Below are 19,497 nucleotides of genomic sequence, written 5' to 3' on the forward strand. Positions count from 1 at the left end.
TATTCCTTTCCCTTCAAGTTGATGCAGATTAGCAGGACTTCTGACCTTGTCTGTATTTGTACTCTCCCTAGTTCTTCCAAAAGGCAGCCCTGAATGTTCGAGACAATATTGGGGAAGAAGTCGATGCAGAGCAGCTGATCCAGGAGGCCTGTCGGAGCTGCCTGGAGCAGGTGAGATCAACAGAAGGAGGTACAGGAACAAGACTGAGCCCTCGGGACTCAGCTGAGACCTGAGATCCTGTCATCAGTGGTGTTTGGGGGGAATACCTGGCAAGCTGCTCGCATCTAGACAGGGCTTGGGGCTGTTGCTAACAGAAGGGAGGAGAAGTAGCACCTAGATGCCAGGTGCTGTGGGGATGCTTTCACCTGCGTTAGTTCATTTACGTCTCAGAAGAAACCTGTACCAAAGGCATGTTTCAATCCCTGGTTTACAGATGGAGAAAGTATGGCTTAGAACAAGCAAGAAGTAGAATAGCTAAGGTCTTGCTCACCTCTGCAAGTGCTTGGTGACTTGATCTTTCAAGTAGTCGCAGCCCCTTGGGGTATCACGAGAACTCTCACCCTTTCTGCCTTTCTGCCTTCCTGCCTCTCAAGGTGTGGTCAGGAGGCATGACATCAGGTCTAGAAATGGCTGTGTTCTCTAGATAGTCGTGAACCTGTTTGCATGTGTCAGCTGCTGTTATTAATAGGAATTGTCAGCATCACTCAGATTCTGTGCTTAACTGTGAAGCCATCAGCTCTCAGAGATGGAAATTTCATCACCATAGGCACAAGGGCAGGCTTGGGTTCAGCCCTTTGAGGATAATTATTGTGAGATGAGAGAAGAGCATCTTCTGGGAGGTTTGCTGTGTGCAGATAATACACATTCATTAAGACAAATGTGGCATGTGTTAAGAATGCAAATTTCCTCTTGATTCAGACTTCCCAGATGTGAAATCTACTTCATAGTAGAGCCTGGCTCTACTACTGACTCTAGCTGTGTGACCTCAGTTTTCTTATCTGCAAAATGGGGATAGTTCTACCTGGTAGGATTGTTGTGAGGATTAAATGTGGCAATACTCTTAAAGCATTTAGATCAGCAACAAAGCCTCAACAAATGTTACCTGTGGCTGGTGTCATATTAAGATGAGAAAATAGGAGTTCCTGTCGTGGTGCAGTGGAAACAAATCCAACTAGGAACCATGAGGTTTCGGGTTCCATCCCTGGGCTCACTCAGTTGGTTGGGAATCTGGCGTTGCCACGAGCTGTGGTGTAGGTAACAGACGCAGCTCAGATCCCGCCTTGCTGTGGCTGTGGTGTAGGCTGGCAGCTACAGCTCCAATTCGACCCCTAGCCAGGGAACCTCCATATGCCACGGGTGTGGCCCCAAAAAGACAGGAAAAAAAAAAAAAAGTTAGAAAATATAGGAGTTTCCTGGGTTATGGATCCAGCAGTATCACTGTCGTGGCTTGGGTCACTACTGTGGCAAGGATTTGATCCCTGGTCCAAGAATTTACACATGCAGCAGGAACAACCAAAAATTAAATTTTATCATATTACATAAGAAAATATAATTAATTACAAGAGAAAATTAGAATTTCTCATAATCTTATTACCAAAAATAACTTCTATTAACATTTAGATGTGTTTCTTTTTTTCACCTGTGTATGTTATACACATGTGTGTTCCTTCCTGGGGGTTCTGGGAAGACAGTAGGGAGTGAAAACAGACCACCCTCGAGCCCACAGTCCCCTTTGGAGGCCACGCTATTTCTCCATCCCCTTTTACAGCCAGATTTTGGGAAAGGTTGCTATCCCTGGCTCCACTTTGTCACCTCCCTTTGCTTCTTTTACTTTGTTTTGTCTTCAGTCTCCCCTTCACACCCTCTTATATCAGTATCACCGGTAAGGTAACCTCCACGTAGCTCAGCTCACTCAACTGCTGGGTGGCATTCATCGCAGTGGATCGTTTTCATGTTTCTCAGAACGTTCCCCTCTTGGCTCCTAGGCCTTGACATTGCTCCAACCTCGCTGGCCACCCCTCCTCACTTTCCTCGGCCAGCTCATCTGCTCTGCCTCTGACCGCTGAGACATTCCAGGTTCAGGCCTCAGACCTGACGACTTAAAGAAGAATGTGCAAAATGAGAGTTGTGAGCTTAAGTTTTACTCAGGGACTTACTGAGGACCGTAGCCCAGGAGACAGCTTCTTGGTGGCTCTGAAGGAGCTGCCCTGAAGAGGGACAGGAGGAGCCAGTTTTTATATCGGTTTTTTTGACAGGGAAATGCATGCAGTCAAGCAAACATATATCTTGGTAAGAGGTGACCGCATGTCACGAAGAACAGATACTTCAGGTTCGTGATTTTAACGCTTTTCTCTATATGGTAAGAGGCAATAATCTGGGGTCATTGAGATTCTTCCTGAGATGCCCATCTAACTGTCCAATGGCCTGTTTATTTAGAGCACGGAGAGCCTCCGCCTGGTCTGCAGCCCCTCGGGTGTGCTGTCAGTGGGCAGCTGCAGTGGGTTACAAGTGGGTTAACCCTGTAGAACCGTGTGGGGAGCAACACTCCTCGTTTTTCTTTGTCCAGGACCCCTTCTCTTCTGTGCCTCCCTCTTGTTTTAAGTGATTCCATCTAGTCCTATGTCTTTGAAGGCAATTTATTTTTTTGTTTGTTTTTGGTGTGTTTTTGGGGGTTTTTTTGTTTGTTTGGTTTTTTGTTTGGTTTTGTTTTTTGCTTTTTAGGGCCTCACCCGTGGCATATGGAGGTTCCCAGGTTAGGGGTCAAATCAGAGCTACAGCTGCTGGCCTACGCCACAGCCACAGCCATGCAGGATCCAAACTGCATCTGCGACCTACACTGCAGCTCACAGCAACGCCAGATCCTTAACCCACTGAGTGAGGCCAGGGATCAAACCTGCGTCCTCATGGATACTAGTCAGATTCATTTCCACTGAGCCATGATGGAAACTCCCAGACCTGTCTTTTTATTTTTTATTTTTTTGCTTTTTGGGGCCGTGCTTGCAGCATGTGGAGGTTCCCAGGCTAGGGGTCGAATCGGAGCTAAAGCCACCCGCCTGTGCCACAGCAACAGCAACACAGGATCCGAGCTGCGTCTGTGACCTACACCACAACTCACCGTAACGCCAGATCCTTAACCCCCTGAGCAAGGCCAGGGATCAAACCCGCAACTTCATGGTTTCTAGTCGGATTTGTTTCTGCTGCACCACGATGGAAACTCCTGTCTTTTTAAAGATGAGTTGGATTGTGTCACCATCCTCTTGCAAACTCTTCAGTGACTTCCCATTGCAGGCAGAATAAACCCTAAGGCCTCCCCATGACCCACAGAGCCCTACCTGGACTGGCTCCTTCATCTCCCCCCACCTCCCCCCCATCAGCTATGCTCTCGCCTGGAATCCTCCTGCCTCCCCAGCACACCATCCTCAGGGCCTTTGCGCTTGCTCTTCTCACTGCCTGTATGCTCTGCCCTCAGCTCTTTACAAAGCTGGCTCCTTTTCTTCAGATTTAGCTCAGCTCATCAGAGAGGCCTTCCTTGGCTGCACCATCTAAAGTAGCCCCCATCTCACTCCCTTCCCCACCTCCAGTTAGTCTCACCTTGTTTATTCCCACCGTGTATTTCCATCTGAAATTATTGGTAGTTCGTATGCGTATTTTTCTGCCTCCCTCCTACCCCCTCCACTGCTAAAATCTTGAGCTTTACGAGGTGAGGCCTGATCTTGTTCATCACTGTATTCACAGACCTGGAATATGACTCTTAATATGTGTACATTGTTTTCCTTTGTTTGTACATTGCTTATCGAGTGAATGAGCAAACAAGTGAACAAACATACAGCAAATGAATAAGCTTGGTTCCTTCTCTCTTAGAACTAACAGCCTAGTCAGGCAGACAGGGAAAAATTAAAATACCACACAGATGGGTGCAAAATTACACATTGAGGAGTTCTTGCTGTGGTAATGGTTTAAGGATCCAGCATTGCTGCAGCTGTGGGGCGGGTCACAGATGTGGCTTGGATTCAATCCCTGGCCCAGGAACTTCCCTTATGCTGAGCTTGGAGCCAAAACAAACAAAAACCACTGAGAGAGATATGTGCACTCTTCACGGAAAAGGGACACATTTGGAGGAGAAGATCACAAGTTCAATTGTGGACTTAGCAAATTTGAGACACCCCCACATAGACGTGGAGCAGACCATTGTATAAATCTGGAACACCATTATATAAGTCAGGGGAGGCCACCACTGAAGGTAGAAAATTATGGAGTCAGCAGGTGATGCTAGCTGAAGCTCTGAGCATGGATGAGAGCAGACAGACTATCTAATGAAAAGAACCAGACTGAAGAGGATGAGCCAGTAAACAACAGCCAAGGATGAATGGCCAAAGAAGCAAGAGGTAAACCAGGGAGTGTGGCCACAGAGCCCATAGAAGACTGTTTCCAGAAGGAGGGAGCCTTCAGGGCTGTCCAGTGCGGCTCCAAGAGGTCACGTGAACCCAGCTCTTCACAGGCCTCCAAGGCCCTGCCAGCCTCCCCATGCTCCCGCTCACCCCTCTCCTTCTCCCAGGACCGCGAGGCCTCTTCTTCAAATGAGCCACATCTGTTCCCACTTTAGGGCTTTTGTGCTTCCCCCTGCAGCTGAAACACATTTCTCCTCAGCCTTCTCTCTGCTTGGCTCCATCACATCCTAGCCAGAGCACCCTTCTCAGCAAGGCATTCCCCGGCCACCTGCTCCAAGTAGCTTTCCCTTTGGGTGATTCTGTCACGTCTGCCTGGCTGGTGTTTTTTCCTTCAGAGAAAAATTCATGGTCTACAGTCACTGTGCTTATGTGTTTGTTTATTTGCTTAACGTCCAGATCGCCCACAGAATATAAGCTCCACAAGAGCAAGGCCCTTGTGCTCAGTATCGATTAAATGAAAAACAGCAACTTACTGAAGACTGTGCTTAATATCAGTGCATTTACTTAGAAAAAATACATAGCAGATATTTACATGGCAAAAAGTGAGAAAGAGTTTGCATCGAAATGTTAACAGTACTCTGAGTCCTGAGGTTTCAGATTTGGTTTTGTTTTTTTTTTTTTTTCTTTTTTTGTCTTTTTGTCTTTGTTTGTTGTTGTTGTTGTTGCTATTTCTTGGGCCGCTCCCGCGGCATATGGAGGTTCCCAGGCTAGGGGTTGAATCGGAGCTGTAGCCACTGGCCTACGCCAGAGCCACAGCAACGCGGGATCCGAGCCGCCTCTGCAACCTACACCACAGCTCACGGCAACGCCGGATCGTTAACCCACTGAGCAAGGGCAGGGACCGAACCCGCAACCTCCTGGTTCCTAGTCAGATTCGTTAACCACTGCGCCACGACGGGAACTCCAGATTTGGGGTTTTTTTTATTTTTATTTTGTTTATTCACATTTTTCTAATTTTTCAACAATGGTCGTTAATTACTCAAGGTTTTTTTTGTTTTTTTGTTTTGTCTTTTGTTTTTTTGAGGACTGCACCCACAGCTTATGAAGGTTCCCAAGGCTAGGGGTCTAATTGGAACTGTAGCCGCCGGCGTACACCTCAGCCACAGCAACACCAGATCCAAGCCACATCTGCGACCTACACGACAGCTCATGGCAATGCTGGATCCTTAACCCACTGAGTCAGCAAGGCCAGGGATCGAACCCACAACCTCATGGTTCCTAGTCAGGCAGATTTGTTTCCGCTGCACCATGACGGTAACTCCAAGTTTTTTTAAAGATATCTATTTGTGTCCATGTCTCAGGATCCCTTTGTACTGACCATGAAAGAGTTTTAACCCAGCTTGAAGCTGTGTCTATAAAAATGGAGACAGAGAGGCTTACTTACTAAAATAGTGACTAGTAACACTTGGTCTTTTCCTTTCAGGCTAAACTACTCTTTTCAGATGGAGAAAAAGTAATACCCAGATTGACCCATGAGCTTCCAGGGATCAAGGTCAGAGTCACCTGGGGTCTTAGAGGGGGGAGACCACTCAGACTGGGAGGCAGGTGAACTCCCTGGCTCCAGGGGAGGCTCTAGGTACCATGCATTTGTGGGGCCAGATATAAATAGCATCGTGCTGGGAGGGCTTCTGAGTCCCAGCTCAGGGAGGGGCTGAGGAGTGGTCCAGGGGCTCTGACTTCTGCAGCCCCATGGGACCCGAAGCTCCTGGGCATTGGCCTCCCACCAACTCCCTTCCCTTCTCCCGCAGCGTGGCCGGCAGGCAGAAGAGGAGGGTGCCCATCGGGGGAGCCCCATTCCCAAAAAGGTAAACCATCTCCTCCTTGTCTGGCCGGGAGAAGGCCCTGCAGCTGCAGAAGGGGCTGAGCTTCCTCAGCTCATCTCTGGTCCTCTCTAGCCTGAGGGGCAGGAACCTGGGAACCGTCACCCTCCCTGGTCACTCTCGAGGGTCGTTTGGTCTCATTGGAAGGGAGTTCCCTGGCGGTCTAGAAGGGAAAGCCCTCTCCCCTGGACGCCCCAGTGGGTGGGGGCTTCCCACAGGGTCAGGCCTCTGACAGCTGTTCTTTGTGGCAGAGGAAGGGACGGCCTCCTGGACACATCCTGTCGAATGACCGGGCCGCCGCAGGCATGGTGTGAGTAGGGGCCAACAGAGCCAGAAGGAGAGCGGGGAGGGAGTGGCCTGGAGGAGAAGAAGCCAGAGTTCTCTCCTGGTGAAATCACTCCTTCAGTGTAGGTCACCATGGAGGAGAGTTACTGTGGTCTGAGAGGCCGAGAAACATGGCAGTGAGGGGAGGTGATTTTATCCTGGTTTTGCCCCCAGAACAGTTCAGCCCAACTTCATTAAACACCAGAGGTTTTTTTTTTTTTTTTTTTTTTTAAGTCTTTTTAGGGCCGCACCCACAGCATACAGAAGTTCCCAGGCTGCAGCCGCCAGCCTACTCCACAGCCACAGCCACAGCAACATGGGATCTGAACCATCTCTGTGACCTACACTGCAGCTCACAGCAACACTGGATCCTTAACCCACTGAGCAAGGCCATGGATCGAACCCTCATCCTCCTGGATACTAGTTGGGTTCTTTACCACTGAGCCACAATGAGAACTCCGAGAGAGATATTTTTTTTTTATTAGCAGTATGTATTGAACACTTATCATGTGCCATAACTGGTCTAAATACCTTATGTATTGTGCCTTTTATTCCTTACTGGAGCCATTCTCTAGTAAGTAATTAAGGTATAATTAATTTTGGAGATAAGAAATTGACTCAGAATTATTTGCTCAAAGTCAGGCAGCTAATAACAGCAAAACTATACTACATTGTCTCCAGGATGGTCATTTTCAAAGATTTTGAAGCAACAGAATCTTTTCTTCAAACAGAACTTTACGTGGAAGCCCAATAGATAAAGCAGATAAAGCCACACGGGTCTGGTTAGGAGAGATGGAGGTAGTTTGAAACCACCAACTTAGGGGTTGGCCTCGTGTATCCCTCCCACCTTCCATCTCTCCCTTTCCCGGAGCAAATTCATTCCTTACTCACACGAGGTAGGGAGTTGCTGCTGTTACCTCCTTCTGTCAGATGAGAAAACTGCAGCCCACATGCTGGGTGATGTCAGAGCAGATCCTGGGGTGGCTCCTGGTGCTGTGGGGTCCCCAGTACACCCAGGCTGGAGTGAGAGTGTGAGGAACTCGCAGCAGCAGCAGACTTGCTTTCAGTCTAGCCTGATCTTGGAGAATTCACCCCTCTTCTTTCCTCCCGATCAGATGGAAACCAAAATCCTGTGAACCAATTCGCCGGGAAGGCCCCAAGGTATGATGAAGTGAGCGCAGCTGGCAGCACACGCCAGCCTAGGCGGACTCAGTCCAGGCTCTGGGCCCCACCTCGAGGGAAAGGGCCTGGGCTGGGGGACGAGTGCACACCCTTCCAGACCGTTCCCCCCCATCCCACCTCCCAACGCTGGCCTTCCAGGAGGATCCCAAGGAAGGATTGACATTAGGGGCAAAACTAAGAAAGGGCTTTGTCTTTGCTGAAGCCTTCTCCCAGTAAAACTAGTTGTCACTCTTCCTTTAGTACTTAATATGTGACAGGCGCTGCCCTGAATCTTTTGTATGGATTACATGATTTAATCTTTGTAACAACCTTATGAGTTAGATTCTGTTACCCCTCTGTGGTTCAGGAGCTTTCTTTCCCACCTCGTGGGCTGGAATAATCTCATTTTACCTAATTATCTTATACACTTGATGCATTCAAGGTTACAGAGCTGCCCAAGGTCATGTACCAAGTAAGTGGCAGAGCCAAGGGTCAAATCCAAGACTGTTGACACCGGAGTCTGTGTTCTTAGCTGTTAGCCTCTGTTGCCTACAGAACAGAAATTTGCAGGCTTTTTAGCAGTAGAATCCTTTCTTCAATTAAAATCATACCTGGAAGCGCAGTAAGGTGGATGCCAGCTCCTCTGTCCCCGTAGAGCTGCATCCCATAGAAGCCATCCACTCCTTGTCGTCCTGGCCCTCTGCGTTCACGCCAGTGACCACGCCTTCCTTCTTCAACTCTGCTACATCACAGCAGGGGGTCCTGCATCCTCCTAGAACTGTCTTTTCCTCTCCGAGCACTTCTCTCCCTCTACTGAGTCCTTCCTCGGCAGTGACCCATACAGATGGCCGTTCCCCAGAATTCGCTCCATTGCCCATGTCTCCACCTAAAGTTTCTGTCCGGGTGATCTAGAGGATCCACTCTTACGGTTTCGGGGACCAGTACCTGCCCAGGTTGCCTTACCCCGTGGTTTGTCCCACCCCTCTCTTTCTAGTTTAAAATTTGTATATCCTGCTCACTGCTCGAGCTCTCGGCTTGGAATTTCCATAGAACGTCAGACTCAGCACATCCAGAATTGAAGTCGGCAGCTTTCCCCCCAGACCTTCTCTGACCTTCTCTGCTTGAGTCACCTTTGCCTATTCCTTTCCTTCCTCTCCCTACATCCAGTCAAGTCCCGGATGCTTCTGCCTCCTCAGTACATGTATCCAGGTCCTGTTCCCTCTTCGTCCTCACTGCTGTCCTGGCTCAGGCCCTCATCTTTCAAAACTGCTCTCTTGCAACAACCTCTAGACTGCCCGCCCTGCCTGTAGTCTTGCTCCTCCACACCCAGTAGCCACATTGCTGAAGATCGAGCCACCTTTAGCGCAAATCTGGCTCTTGCTGTTTAGAGGCCTTCAGTGACCCAATCGCCTACAGAAGAAACAAAAGGAAAACCCATCCACGGCGTGTGCGAGGGCTCCTGGCCCCCCTTTTCCTCCCTCTCCAGCATCATCAGTTGCCACTCCGGAATTCGCACATCTCTTTCCAAAACACAGAATCGCTGTGGTTCCTCCAGCAAGCCCAGCCAGCTCTCGCCGCCTTTGCTCATGCTGCCCCTCCTTCCTGGCCTCTACCCTATCCAGCTTGTGTTCTCACTTTCAGAACCAACTTGGGAATTACCCTTCAAGGAGAAGCAGGTGCCCTGTCACCCTCCCTTTAGCTCCCCTTGCACTCATATCATTATCTGTACGTATGTCTGTGGCCCAGAGAACATGCTGTCTCTCAGTCACTCCTTTATGCCTGTATGTAGCACAGGGCCTAGCATGTGACAAGTACTCGGTTTCTTGAATCAGCTGTGTGTTGAATAATGGACTGGGGAGGCATGTTTCTGTCCTGCCCACCAGTGAGACCTCCACCTCACCAGCCTCTCTCTCCTTTTCCCAGTGGGACCCAGCTCGGCTGAACGAAACCACCACCTTTGTGTTGGGATCTCGGGCCAACAAGTAAGTGTGAAGCGTCTTGGTGCTGAGGAGGGGGAAGCTCGGGGTCCATGAGGACGGCAGCCACTGGGGTCCTCACCACCCGTGTGTTACTTTGCAGGGCCCTGGGGATGGGGGGCACCAGAGGGAGAATCTACATCAAGCACCCACACCTCTTTAAGGTAGGTGAGAGCTGAGGGCGAGGCGGACCGCTGAGTGGAGTAGGTGGCTCAGAGAAACTGGGAATAGACACTGATCGGGGAGTCAGGACGTCTGAGTTCCAGTTGCCCCTCTGCCCTTAACCTTTACCTCTGTGCCACAGCAGATTAAGGATCCAGCATTGTCACTGCAGTGACTCCGGTCACTTCTATGGCGTGGGTTCAATCCTTGGCCCAGGAATTTCCACATGCCATGGGCAAGGCCAAAAATAAAAAAGTTAAAATTAAATAAACAAAAAATAAAAAACAGATACACACAGCTCCTTGCCCTCATAGAGCTTATCTTCTAATGCAGGGCAAGCTGTGGGCTGTGGGCCAAATCCATCTGTACCCTGTTTTTGTTCAACTCAGGGTTTTTATATTTTTAAAGGGTGATTAAAAAAAAAAAAAAAGACCATGTGACAAAGATCTATATGACCGCAAAGCCTAAAATGTGTACCAGCTGGCCCTTTACAGGAAGGTGTGAGGACCACTGTAAATCTAGCAGACAATGTCTTAGAGGTTCGTCCATGTTATTAAGTCTCCCTCATTCTACTTATAGCTGTGTAGGATTCATAGAATAGTCTGTAATTTACTTCATTGCTCCCCTGTTTATAGATATTTAAATTTTTTCCAACAGATTTGCTATTACACACAATGCTACACCAAACATCCTTGTGTACATGTGTGGCTGATTCTGAAGAATTAAATCCCTGGAATTGGATTGCTGGGTCAGAAAGTACACACTTTTTTCTTTTTCTTTTTTTTTTTTTTTTGCCATGCCTAAATCCTTAAGGTGCTGTGCCACAAGGAAACTCCAGAAAGTACACACTTTTAAATTTCTGATTAATATTTATATCACTTGGGAAATGAAATCATTGTTTAAACTCAAAGGATAGTAACATGGAGATCTCCCTGCTTGGTCTCCATTTCAGATGTTCTGCCTGTTACATAAAATCTACCTTCACTGAGCACTGATGTGTCTTACACTCCATTTACCACCCTTTTTTTTTTTTTTTTTTTTTTTCGTCTTTTTAAGGCCGCATCCACAGCATGTGGAGATTCCCAGGCTAGGGGTCTAATTGGAGCTGCAGCTGCCAGCCACAGCCACGCCAGGTCTGAACTGTGTCTGCAACTACATCACACAGCTCACAGCAACACCAGATCCTTAACCCCCTAAGCAAGGCCAGGGGTCAAACCCGAGTCCTCATGGATACAAGTCAGATTCGTTGCCACTGCGCCACAACAGGAACTCCGTCTTGTTTATTCTTAACACCCCTGTACGTGTTAATACTCTCTGTTTTACAAACGAAGAAACTGGGTCTCAAAGAAATTATTGCCCAGGTTTACCTCTTCTATTAAGCAGCAAAACCAACTTCTTTCCCTTTCCTTTCTTTTTCAAAACACCAGGCCTGATTGGCCACCCACGCGTGTGCAGGCTCTTCGGCCCACCTGCATTCCTTCCCTGCCACGCGCGGACCCCGTGGGCAGAGCTCTAAACCCCCGAACTAAGTTCTTAACCATGACGCTCTTCTGCCTCCTCCAGGCCATGAAGTGTCCTGATTTTTGTTTTAGAAAGTGTGGTCACCTGTGTTTGGTCACTTCAGATATTTCTTCAAAGAGGAGCCGAGTTCTAAAAAAGTTATCACCAGGAGTGACTCAGCAGTAATGAACCCCACTAGTACCCATGAGAATGCGGGTTCGATCCCTGGCCTCGCTGAGTGGGTTCAGGATCCAGCATTGCCATGAGCTGTGGTGTAGGTCACAAACACGGCTCAGATCTGGTGTGGCTATGGTGTAGGCCAGTGGCTACAGCTCCGATTAGACCCCTAGCCTGGGAACTTCCATGTGCCACGGGTACAGCCCTTAAAAAAAAAAAAACAAAAAAAACAAAAACGGAAAGAAAAGAATAGTCACCAGTCTGTCCATTTGCCAGAGATGCTATGTTTTGAGAAAGGACATAAGCAGGAATTAGGAGTGTACTAAATTTTGGGGAATTAGGTCCCGTCGCCTGGCCTAGGCTTGGCTCTACTGGCTCTGAAGAGGTTGGTGAGCCCTCCACACCCACCAGGCTAGGACGAGGTCTTGTTGGTAAGAAGTATCCAGGGGCAAGACTATTGTCTGAACCAAAGAAAAGCCCATCACACCAGGCTGACATCTCCCCCTGTGACTTCATCCCTTACAGTACGCAGCTGACCCCCAGGACAAGCACTGGCTGGCCGAGCAGCATCACATGCGGGCGACAGGGGGGAAGATGGTAAGCATTGTTTTCACTTGTCCCTGCCGGAGACCCACCCAGCCCTGGGAGATTGGGCAGGGCCCTCCACACCGAAGACCAGACTGTAATCTCTGGCTTCCCTCCCCCGTGCCCCCTCCCCATCTCAACAGCACCCTCCTGTGTAGCTCATACAAGCGTACAGGACGCTCGCAACACTGCCCACCCCTCCTGTGCTGCCCATTGACAGCTTTCCCTCCATCGCAGCTCTTTCACCAGGCACAGTACCATTTCTTCTCCACAGGGTACCAGGCATTAGCCCTTGGCAGGAGGAATTAGCACATGCAGTGAAACTTGCTTGCCACACCTGGCAGCCCCTTCCAGAACCACCTCTACCTAAAGTGTTCTCAGCTCATATCAAGCAACCACCTTAGGAAAATCCTCATTGCACGTGTCCTAAAACTGTCATGGAGGGATTTGTCCATCACATGCAGTGTCCCCACCTGAGGATTCACTTAGTCGCAGAAACCACTATGCCATCTCCTTTCTGACAGTGGAAGCTATCTTTTGGTGTCTATGCTATACTCTTTCAAAAAAGACATCAGGAAGCTTACCATTGACACATAATATAAATAAGAAAAAGGGAGAAAAGGAAAAGCAGGATCTAAAATAAGCCACAAACAAGACTGGTTTTAAAAAAGGAGGGTGGGGGTGGGGAATGGCATGGGATTACTTGCCAGCCTGGGAGACCAGTGCCCTTCTACAGGTTTTTACAAATTCAGCTCCAGGCCCCACTTAAGGACACCTGATCTGTTTCATAGTTCACAGTGCCCCTAAGATGAAGACAGTCGTATGACTCAGGGGACACACAATTACTCTTGACCCTCACACTGGAAAGAAATGTCTTCCACAGAAGACTTTCGCATGTGATCAACATCCCCCATGTGGTAAGAGCCCTCACAAGCGGGCTCCCTCCCCCTGCAGATGGCGGCCTGGGGCCAGAGCAGTTCTGCAGGCCCCAGGACAGCATAGCCCAGTTACTAGACAGTGTGGTTTATCGTGTTTTCCCTTTTGCCATGAAGTTCAAAACCAAATTATCTTCATTCAAGAGTTCACACGTGGCTTCCTCCTGACTTCCTGTTTCCATGTTTATTTTGCTAGCTCTGTGGCTCTTTCACTGTAAGCCACCCCATGGCCCTTTTTTAAAGAGGTGACAGCCAAAAATAAGTCAGTAATCCCCACTCTCCGGCCCATAAATTAGTCTCTACTTGAAAGAAAAATTATCTCAAGAAACTATTCCCCAGACAGCCTCTCCCTTCTTGCTCTCCCTTGCTAAATTACAAGCTATGACTCCACTCCTCCCTTCTAGCCCTTACCTTAAGCAGACGTTTAATAAAGTGTTAATTGAGTTGGAATGAAACGAATCATAGGCAGTGACCACTCTCCTTTGTTCCTGCCCCAGGCCTACCTCCTCATTGAGGAGGACATCCGGGACCTCGCTGCCAGCGATGACTACAGGTAAAACCAGCGGTCTGTCCCCTACCCTTCCCCCTGCCTCACAGTAGCCCCTGGGATGAGCCTGGACCTACATCTTCCCTTGCTCCAACTCTCCTCTTCAATGTCTGTCCCAGAGGATGCCTGGACCTGAAGTTAGAGGAGCTGAAGTCCTTTGTCCTACCCTCCTGGATGGTTGAGAAGATGCGAAAGTACATGGAGACACTACGGACAGAGAACGAGCACCGCGCTGTTGAAGCACCTCCACAGACCTGAAGCCAGGTCCCCTGGCTACACTTGGCAGCCCTCCTTTAAGGCCCTCTTACCCACATGGCTGAGGTCACTGCTGGGACTGCTTCTAGATGGATCTCAGCAGCATTAAGCTATGCCTGGGCTAGTTTGTAGTGACTCACTGCAGAGCACCCCCAGACTGGCATGTGGTTCTATATTTGTAAAGTTTTTGGGATAAGAAGCAATTAAACAGTTTGTAATAAACACAGATGGTGAGCCTGCTGTGAAGTCTGCCTCTGGGGGCTGACAAAATATCAAGGGCTCTCCCTAGAGGAAGTGGGTGTAGGGAATAAAGGCCCAAGCACCCCTCCCCCATCCCAGGAAGCCCAGTGGCCTGTGCGTATCTGCTCCGTGAGAAACTGGGAACAGCCTGTACCTTGCTGCCAGCCTTTCCTGTCCCTGTTTATCTCCTCACCCAACTAAGGCATGGGAGTAGCAGAATGTGACGGCTGGGATCATGGACATTTGATGACAAACCAGCAGGAAAATGTAAGGCGGCTTTTATTACCCCCGTTTTAAGGTTAAAACACGAAATTAAGTGCCTAGGGTAGCACAGGAAGCCGTTGGAGAGGCCACCGTTGAACCTGTTTTCCAGTAGGGGGTCTCTGGCTCTGGCCCTCGGCCACTAGTTTTTACCCTCGCCTGACGGTTCAGACCCTTAAGGCCCTAACCAAAGTGCCCAGGACATTAATAACAAGTGGAGGAGCTGGGGTATCCGGTTTGGGGGATAAGTACCAGGGCCCCGAAATCGGAGACCCTCCCTTCTGCGAGCAGGGAGTCCTAAGCCGGCGTGCGGTAGTAGCCAAGGGATTCATCCCACGTGGATGTCTTCTAGGCCATTTAATGGTCGGCGTTTTCCAAAGGCCACCAATCCACTACAGATTCGTTAGTTAATGACAGCCTCTCTTACCAATCGCCCATCTGAAGAGGGATCCAGCCGCCCAATAGTGGTGCGCTGGTGGGTGGATGCAGCAGTGACAGAGCGCCCCATTGGCTGGATTAAACCCAAGCGAGCCACTGATTGGCCGGCACCTCCGGAGGGTTACAATTCAAACGCGGGCGGGCGGGACCGCGGCCCTGCAGTTGCAGCCGTGGTCTCCGGATACCCTGAGATCCTGTCTCCCTCCCAGCGCTGCCCAGATGGCTTCCCAGAACCGCGACCCAGCCGCCGCCAGTTTCGCGGCCGCCCGTAAAGGAGCCGAGCCCAGCGGGGGTGCCGCTCGGGGCCCCGTGGGCAAGAGGTGAGTGGTGCCGAGGGAACACTTGCCGGGCCTGGCACGCCCTAGGCATTTGAAGCCCAGAGCAAAGACTTCCGGGGACCCCCACATTCTCCTGGAGCAGCTGAGGTATGAGAGGTAGAGGTACACGCCAGGAGATCGCCTACTTCTGAAGGACGACAGAAGGGGTAGGGATGCTGCCAGGATCCTCCGTGGATGAGCCAAGATGAAGATGCCCTGGGGACCCTCTGTGGCTTGGCTGGAGGGCGGCGGGGAAGGGGGCTAGAAGGTGAGAAATTGAGATCCTGCACAGAGAGAGACGCCAGAGAAGCAGAATTAGGGGTTAAGAATAAGCCAGAGCTCTCCTTCCGGGAGCCTGGCATTAGGAAGGGTGTGGACTCACTAAGACCCCCCTGTGGAAATGGGGGTGACCATGCCCACAGCTAAGTCCGACCTCAGGGTAGAGGGAAACCTCCGTGACAGCTGCTCCAGAGAGATTGGGATGGGAAGAGATGCACCTCCTGGAGCCCTGGACTCTCAGATGACCCCCAGATGCTCTTTTCACAGGCTACAGCAGGAACTGATGACCCTCATGGTAAGTGACTGGTGCCCGGATACCCAACCAGTTGGTCTCCCCTCCCACCTCCCAGTCACTTATCAGTAGCCTCCTTTCCTAGCTCCGGCTCTTTGATAGGCATGGGGTAAAAAGATGAGTCCAGCTTGCTCTCCTCTGGGAAGAAGTTAACACACCCCACCTACACATCTTCCCCCCAGGCATCTTTACTCCCAGTCCCATCTTGCCACAAAGAAGTTATCCTTAAAGTACAGCTCTCTTACGAGGCCTTCCCTCTGTCCTTCCTGGCTCTACTTCCCTGTCCTAAAATTTACCTACACCCAACTCTTCATCCTAAATATTTCTAATCCCATCCTACCTTGGAATGCTTCCTTCGGGCCAGTCTTTTCTACATTAACCCTGGATATTCAACTCAAATCCTTCAGTGCCCACGCTGTTTATCTTCCCAGCCTGTGAATAGTCTCTGGGCTTTGTGTCCAACCAGCACTCAATGGCATGTCAAATTGAATTCCCAGCAACCAGCAAAATTGTGGATACAAAGCTGCCTTCTTCTTCCCCCACACAACCCCTCCCTCTTAGGCTGGTGATAAACCTAATCCCAGTCCTCCCGGGGGGCACATTCAGCCCCCAGGATCTCCCCACTTCCTCAGAAGAGCCTATCAATCAATTTGGCCTGGTTGCTCCATTCTGGGTCCAGATGTGATGAGGTTAAGGGGCAGGGGCTCCCTCACCCACACCCTCCCCTGCAAGAGCACACTCACTCTTCAGCCCAGCAAGTGTTGTGTTTCTTCCCCAGATGTCTGGCGACAAAGGAATTTCTGCCTTCCCTGAGTCAGACAACCTTTTCAAATGGGTGGGGACCATCCATGGAGCAGCCGGCACAGTAAGTGTAGGGGTCGGAGTAGGTGAGGGTGACTCTGCAGAGTCTGGGGAGAGGTGGGAGGTGAAATCCAGGTGCCAGTTCTGCGTTGAGTCTTCTCACCTGGTGGGACACTCCCCTGTGTCTTCCTGGAGCCCTGAGCCTGTGGCCCTGCTCTCCATCCGCGCAGTAAGGCGGGGTCTCCATCTTAGCTACTTCCAGGGGCCAGACGGCAAGGAAAAGAATGAAGGGCAATTGAGGGTTTAGGCCAGTGGGCCCTCGCCCAAAGGGTCGCAATGTCCCACCAGCTAGGCGGGAAGGCACCACCAGTTTAATGCTTTGTCTTCTGCCGAGTCCCAGACAAACTCGGGGGTCTTGACAAGCCCCTTACGTGGGGCCTGAGCTGGAACTGAGGCTCAGGCAAAGAGGCTTACTCCCCAGTCTCTCTCTCTCCAGGTATATGAAGACCTGAGGTATAAGCTCTCTCTGGAGTTCCCCAGCGGCTACCCTTACAACGCGCCCACAGTGAAGTTCCTCACGCCCTGCTACCACCCCAACGTGGACACCCAAGGAAACATCTGCCTGGACATCCTGAAAGACAAGTGGTCCGCCCTGTATGACGTCAGGACCATCCTGCTCTCCATCCAGAGCCTGCTCGGAGGTGACTGCGGAGACGGCCTCTCCCCCCCAACCTGGGAGCCTGTTCCCGGGTTGGACAGCCTCTTCTAGCCTCTTCTACCCCGACCTGACCTTGCTCTTTGTCTCCATCCACAGAACCCAACATCGATAGCCCTCTGAACACACATGCCGCCGAGCTCTGGAAAAACCCCACAGGTGGGTCCTTCATCCTTCTCAGGCACCGAGCCATCCCTCCCCAACCATCAAAGGCTCCCCCCAGCTACTGAAGGATTCCAGTGACTTGGGAATGTGTCTGGATGACTGGGGGGTGGGGGGGGTTCAACCAGGTAACCCAGTTCCACCTCTGCCTTGGTGTTTCTGGTTTGCCTGTTTGCTATAAAATCAGAATTTGTCGCATTCATGTAGGTTGAGGGGCTTTTTCAGTAGAAGGCAAAGCTTTGTGCGAACAACTTGCTTGCTGAGGGCCCCAAGTCTCCTCCCCAGCTGGGTGGGCAGCCGGGGGACAGTTCTGTTGGGCTGGGAAACCCTTCCCCAACCCCCCAAACTCCTCCCACAGCTGTATCCTTGCTGCCCTCTTGCCAACCTTAACCCTTGTGCCCATGGCTTACTGAGACCTCCTCGTTCTCTTCCAGCCTTTAAGAAGTACCTGCAGGAAACCTACTCCAAGCAGGTCTCCAGCCAGGAGCCCTGACCCAGGCTGTCCAGCTCTCTCCCTGTGTTGTCTTTTTTTATTATTTTTCCTTAGATGGTCTGTCCTTTCCTTGATTTCTGTACAGGACTCTGTACCTTATCTGTGTATACCTTATCTGTGCTGTCATTTTTGTTTCTGTTTTTTTAAATTAAGTGTCCGGCTAAGCCCTTGTGATGAATATATTAAATAAATACATTTGGGGGTTTTTAAACAAGTTATGTCCCCTAGTCACCCTAGGGTTGGAAGTGCTCAGGCTCTGCAGAGGTCGGGCTTAGGGTCTGGGTTCTGGCCCTGCTCCTCTACCCAGGGTGTAGGAGCAGCTGAGAGGCTGGAGGGCTGAGCAGTGGGGTCATAGAATTCGTCCCCTGTGACTTTGGTTATTTTATGACTCTGCATCTGTTTCCTCATCTGTAAGATGGGCGTCGCAAAATGCCGATTTCTATGGAGGGGGGACACCAGGAGGATTGGTTAATTTAGGGACAGTCCCAGTTGCAGATGAGGCTGAACCAGACCTTCAGCTGAAACAGCTAGAGCTGTAGAGTGTGTGAGTGTATGTGTGGGAGGGAAGGATTAGCCACCTAATTTCCGGCAGTAGGTGTTTTGGTCCTTGAGAAGGAGAAGGGAAAAAAGGGGGGTTCGGTGGTTTAAGGATCCGGCATTGCCACCGCTGTTGTTCTGGTTATTGCTGTGGCACAGGTTCAAGTCCCGGACAGGGAATTTCTGCATGGCCAAAAAAAAAAAGACGCGGGATAACCCTACAGCAGGCCCAGGGTCTGGGGAGACAGCCAGGGAAAGCCCTCAGGACTGCATTCCCAACTCAACCTCTTGCCCCAGCCCCTGGCACATGGCTCCATGCTCCTTGGGGGGCACGTTCCCCTCCTGCTCCATCTCCACCAGCAGTTCCTCTGCTGCACCACCGACCCAGCGCCCCCCCCCGCCCCTTGGGCCTTCTTCCCACTGGCTTGCCACAGGCATTTGGGCCCCTCTGAGAGGAAACTCCAGTGCTGACCAGGCAGGCTGAGGTGCTGGGCCTGGCCCGGGTCCTACAGGAAGCTCTCCAAGGTAACAAACTCAGGTGTGCTCTAGTCAGGCCTGAGTCTTGGCCTCCTCACCCCACCTGGTCGGCTCCACCTGCAGCTGCTTATGTAGGCCCTTGGGGTGGGAGGGGTGGGTGAGGACAGGTGAAGGCAGCTGGGAAGCCATCCTCTTCATCTCAGATTGTGTTGGTGGCTCTCTTCTTGGGGCTCAGACCAGGCGCGCTCAAGCACTGTGCATGTAAATCTTCCCTGTGAACTTAAAACTTTTGATTCAGGAGTTCCCCTCGTGGTGCAGTGGTTGACAAATCCAACTAGGAACCATGAGGTTGCGGGTTTGGTCCCTGCCCTTGCTCAGTGGGTTAAGGATCCAGCGTTGCCATGAGCTGTGGTGTTGGTTGCAGACGCGGCTCGGATCCAGCGTTGCTGTGGCTCTGGCGTAGGCCTGTGGCTACAGCTCTGATTGGACCCCTAGCCTGGGAACCTCCATATGCCGTGGGAGCAGCCCAAGAAATAGCAAAAAGACAAAAAAAAAAAATTTTTTTTTTTGATTCAGTTGGTCCAGGTGGAGCCTG

The 19,497-nt window shown here is 50.6% G+C and overlaps 2 protein-coding genes across 2 annotated transcripts in view; both read left to right on the forward strand.

Moving 5' to 3' along the window:
- The window catches only part of DNTTIP1 (deoxynucleotidyltransferase terminal interacting protein 1), a 22,911-nt gene extending 8,783 nt beyond the window's left edge, over positions 1-14,128 (forward strand). The window contains exons 4-13 of the mRNA XM_001928813.6: positions 72-170; positions 5,872-5,940; positions 6,197-6,253; positions 6,520-6,578; positions 7,708-7,753; positions 9,677-9,735; positions 9,833-9,893; positions 12,094-12,165; positions 13,586-13,641; positions 13,755-14,128. Of these exons, the coding sequence (XP_001928848.1) occupies positions 72-170; positions 5,872-5,940; positions 6,197-6,253; positions 6,520-6,578; positions 7,708-7,753; positions 9,677-9,735; positions 9,833-9,893; positions 12,094-12,165; positions 13,586-13,641; positions 13,755-13,893 (717 nt within the window). The 3' untranslated portion in view covers positions 13,894-14,128. The remainder of the gene's footprint in view (positions 1-71; positions 171-5,871; positions 5,941-6,196; positions 6,254-6,519; positions 6,579-7,707; positions 7,754-9,676; positions 9,736-9,832; positions 9,894-12,093; positions 12,166-13,585; positions 13,642-13,754) is intronic.
- UBE2C (ubiquitin conjugating enzyme E2 C) lies at positions 14,963-18,102 on the forward strand. Its single transcript, XM_013985422.2, has 6 exons — positions 14,963-15,149; positions 15,693-15,720; positions 16,496-16,582; positions 17,015-17,219; positions 17,333-17,392; positions 17,830-18,102. Exons 1-6 carry the CDS (start codon positions 15,049-15,051, stop codon positions 17,886-17,888), a joined length of 540 nt encoding a protein of 179 aa, XP_013840876.1. The 5' UTR covers positions 14,963-15,048; the 3' UTR covers positions 17,889-18,102.

Source organism: Sus scrofa, chromosome 17 (assembly GCF_000003025.6).
Source record: "Sus scrofa isolate TJ Tabasco breed Duroc chromosome 17, Sscrofa11.1, whole genome shotgun sequence".
NCBI lineage: Eukaryota > Metazoa > Chordata > Mammalia > Artiodactyla > Suidae > Sus > Sus scrofa.

Coding starts and splice junctions, on each gene's coding strand:
- UBE2C (XM_013985422.2), top strand. CDS start 15,049: ATGGCTTCCCAGAACCGCGACCCAGCCGCCGCCAGTTTCGCGGCCGCC. Junction 15,150..15,692: donor CGGGGCCCCGTGGGCAAGAG/GTGAGTGGTGCC, acceptor CTCTTTTCACAG/GCTACAGCAGGAACTGATGA. Junction 17,220..17,332: donor CATCCAGAGCCTGCTCGGAG/GTGACTGCGGAG, acceptor CTCCATCCACAG/AACCCAACATCGATAGCCCT.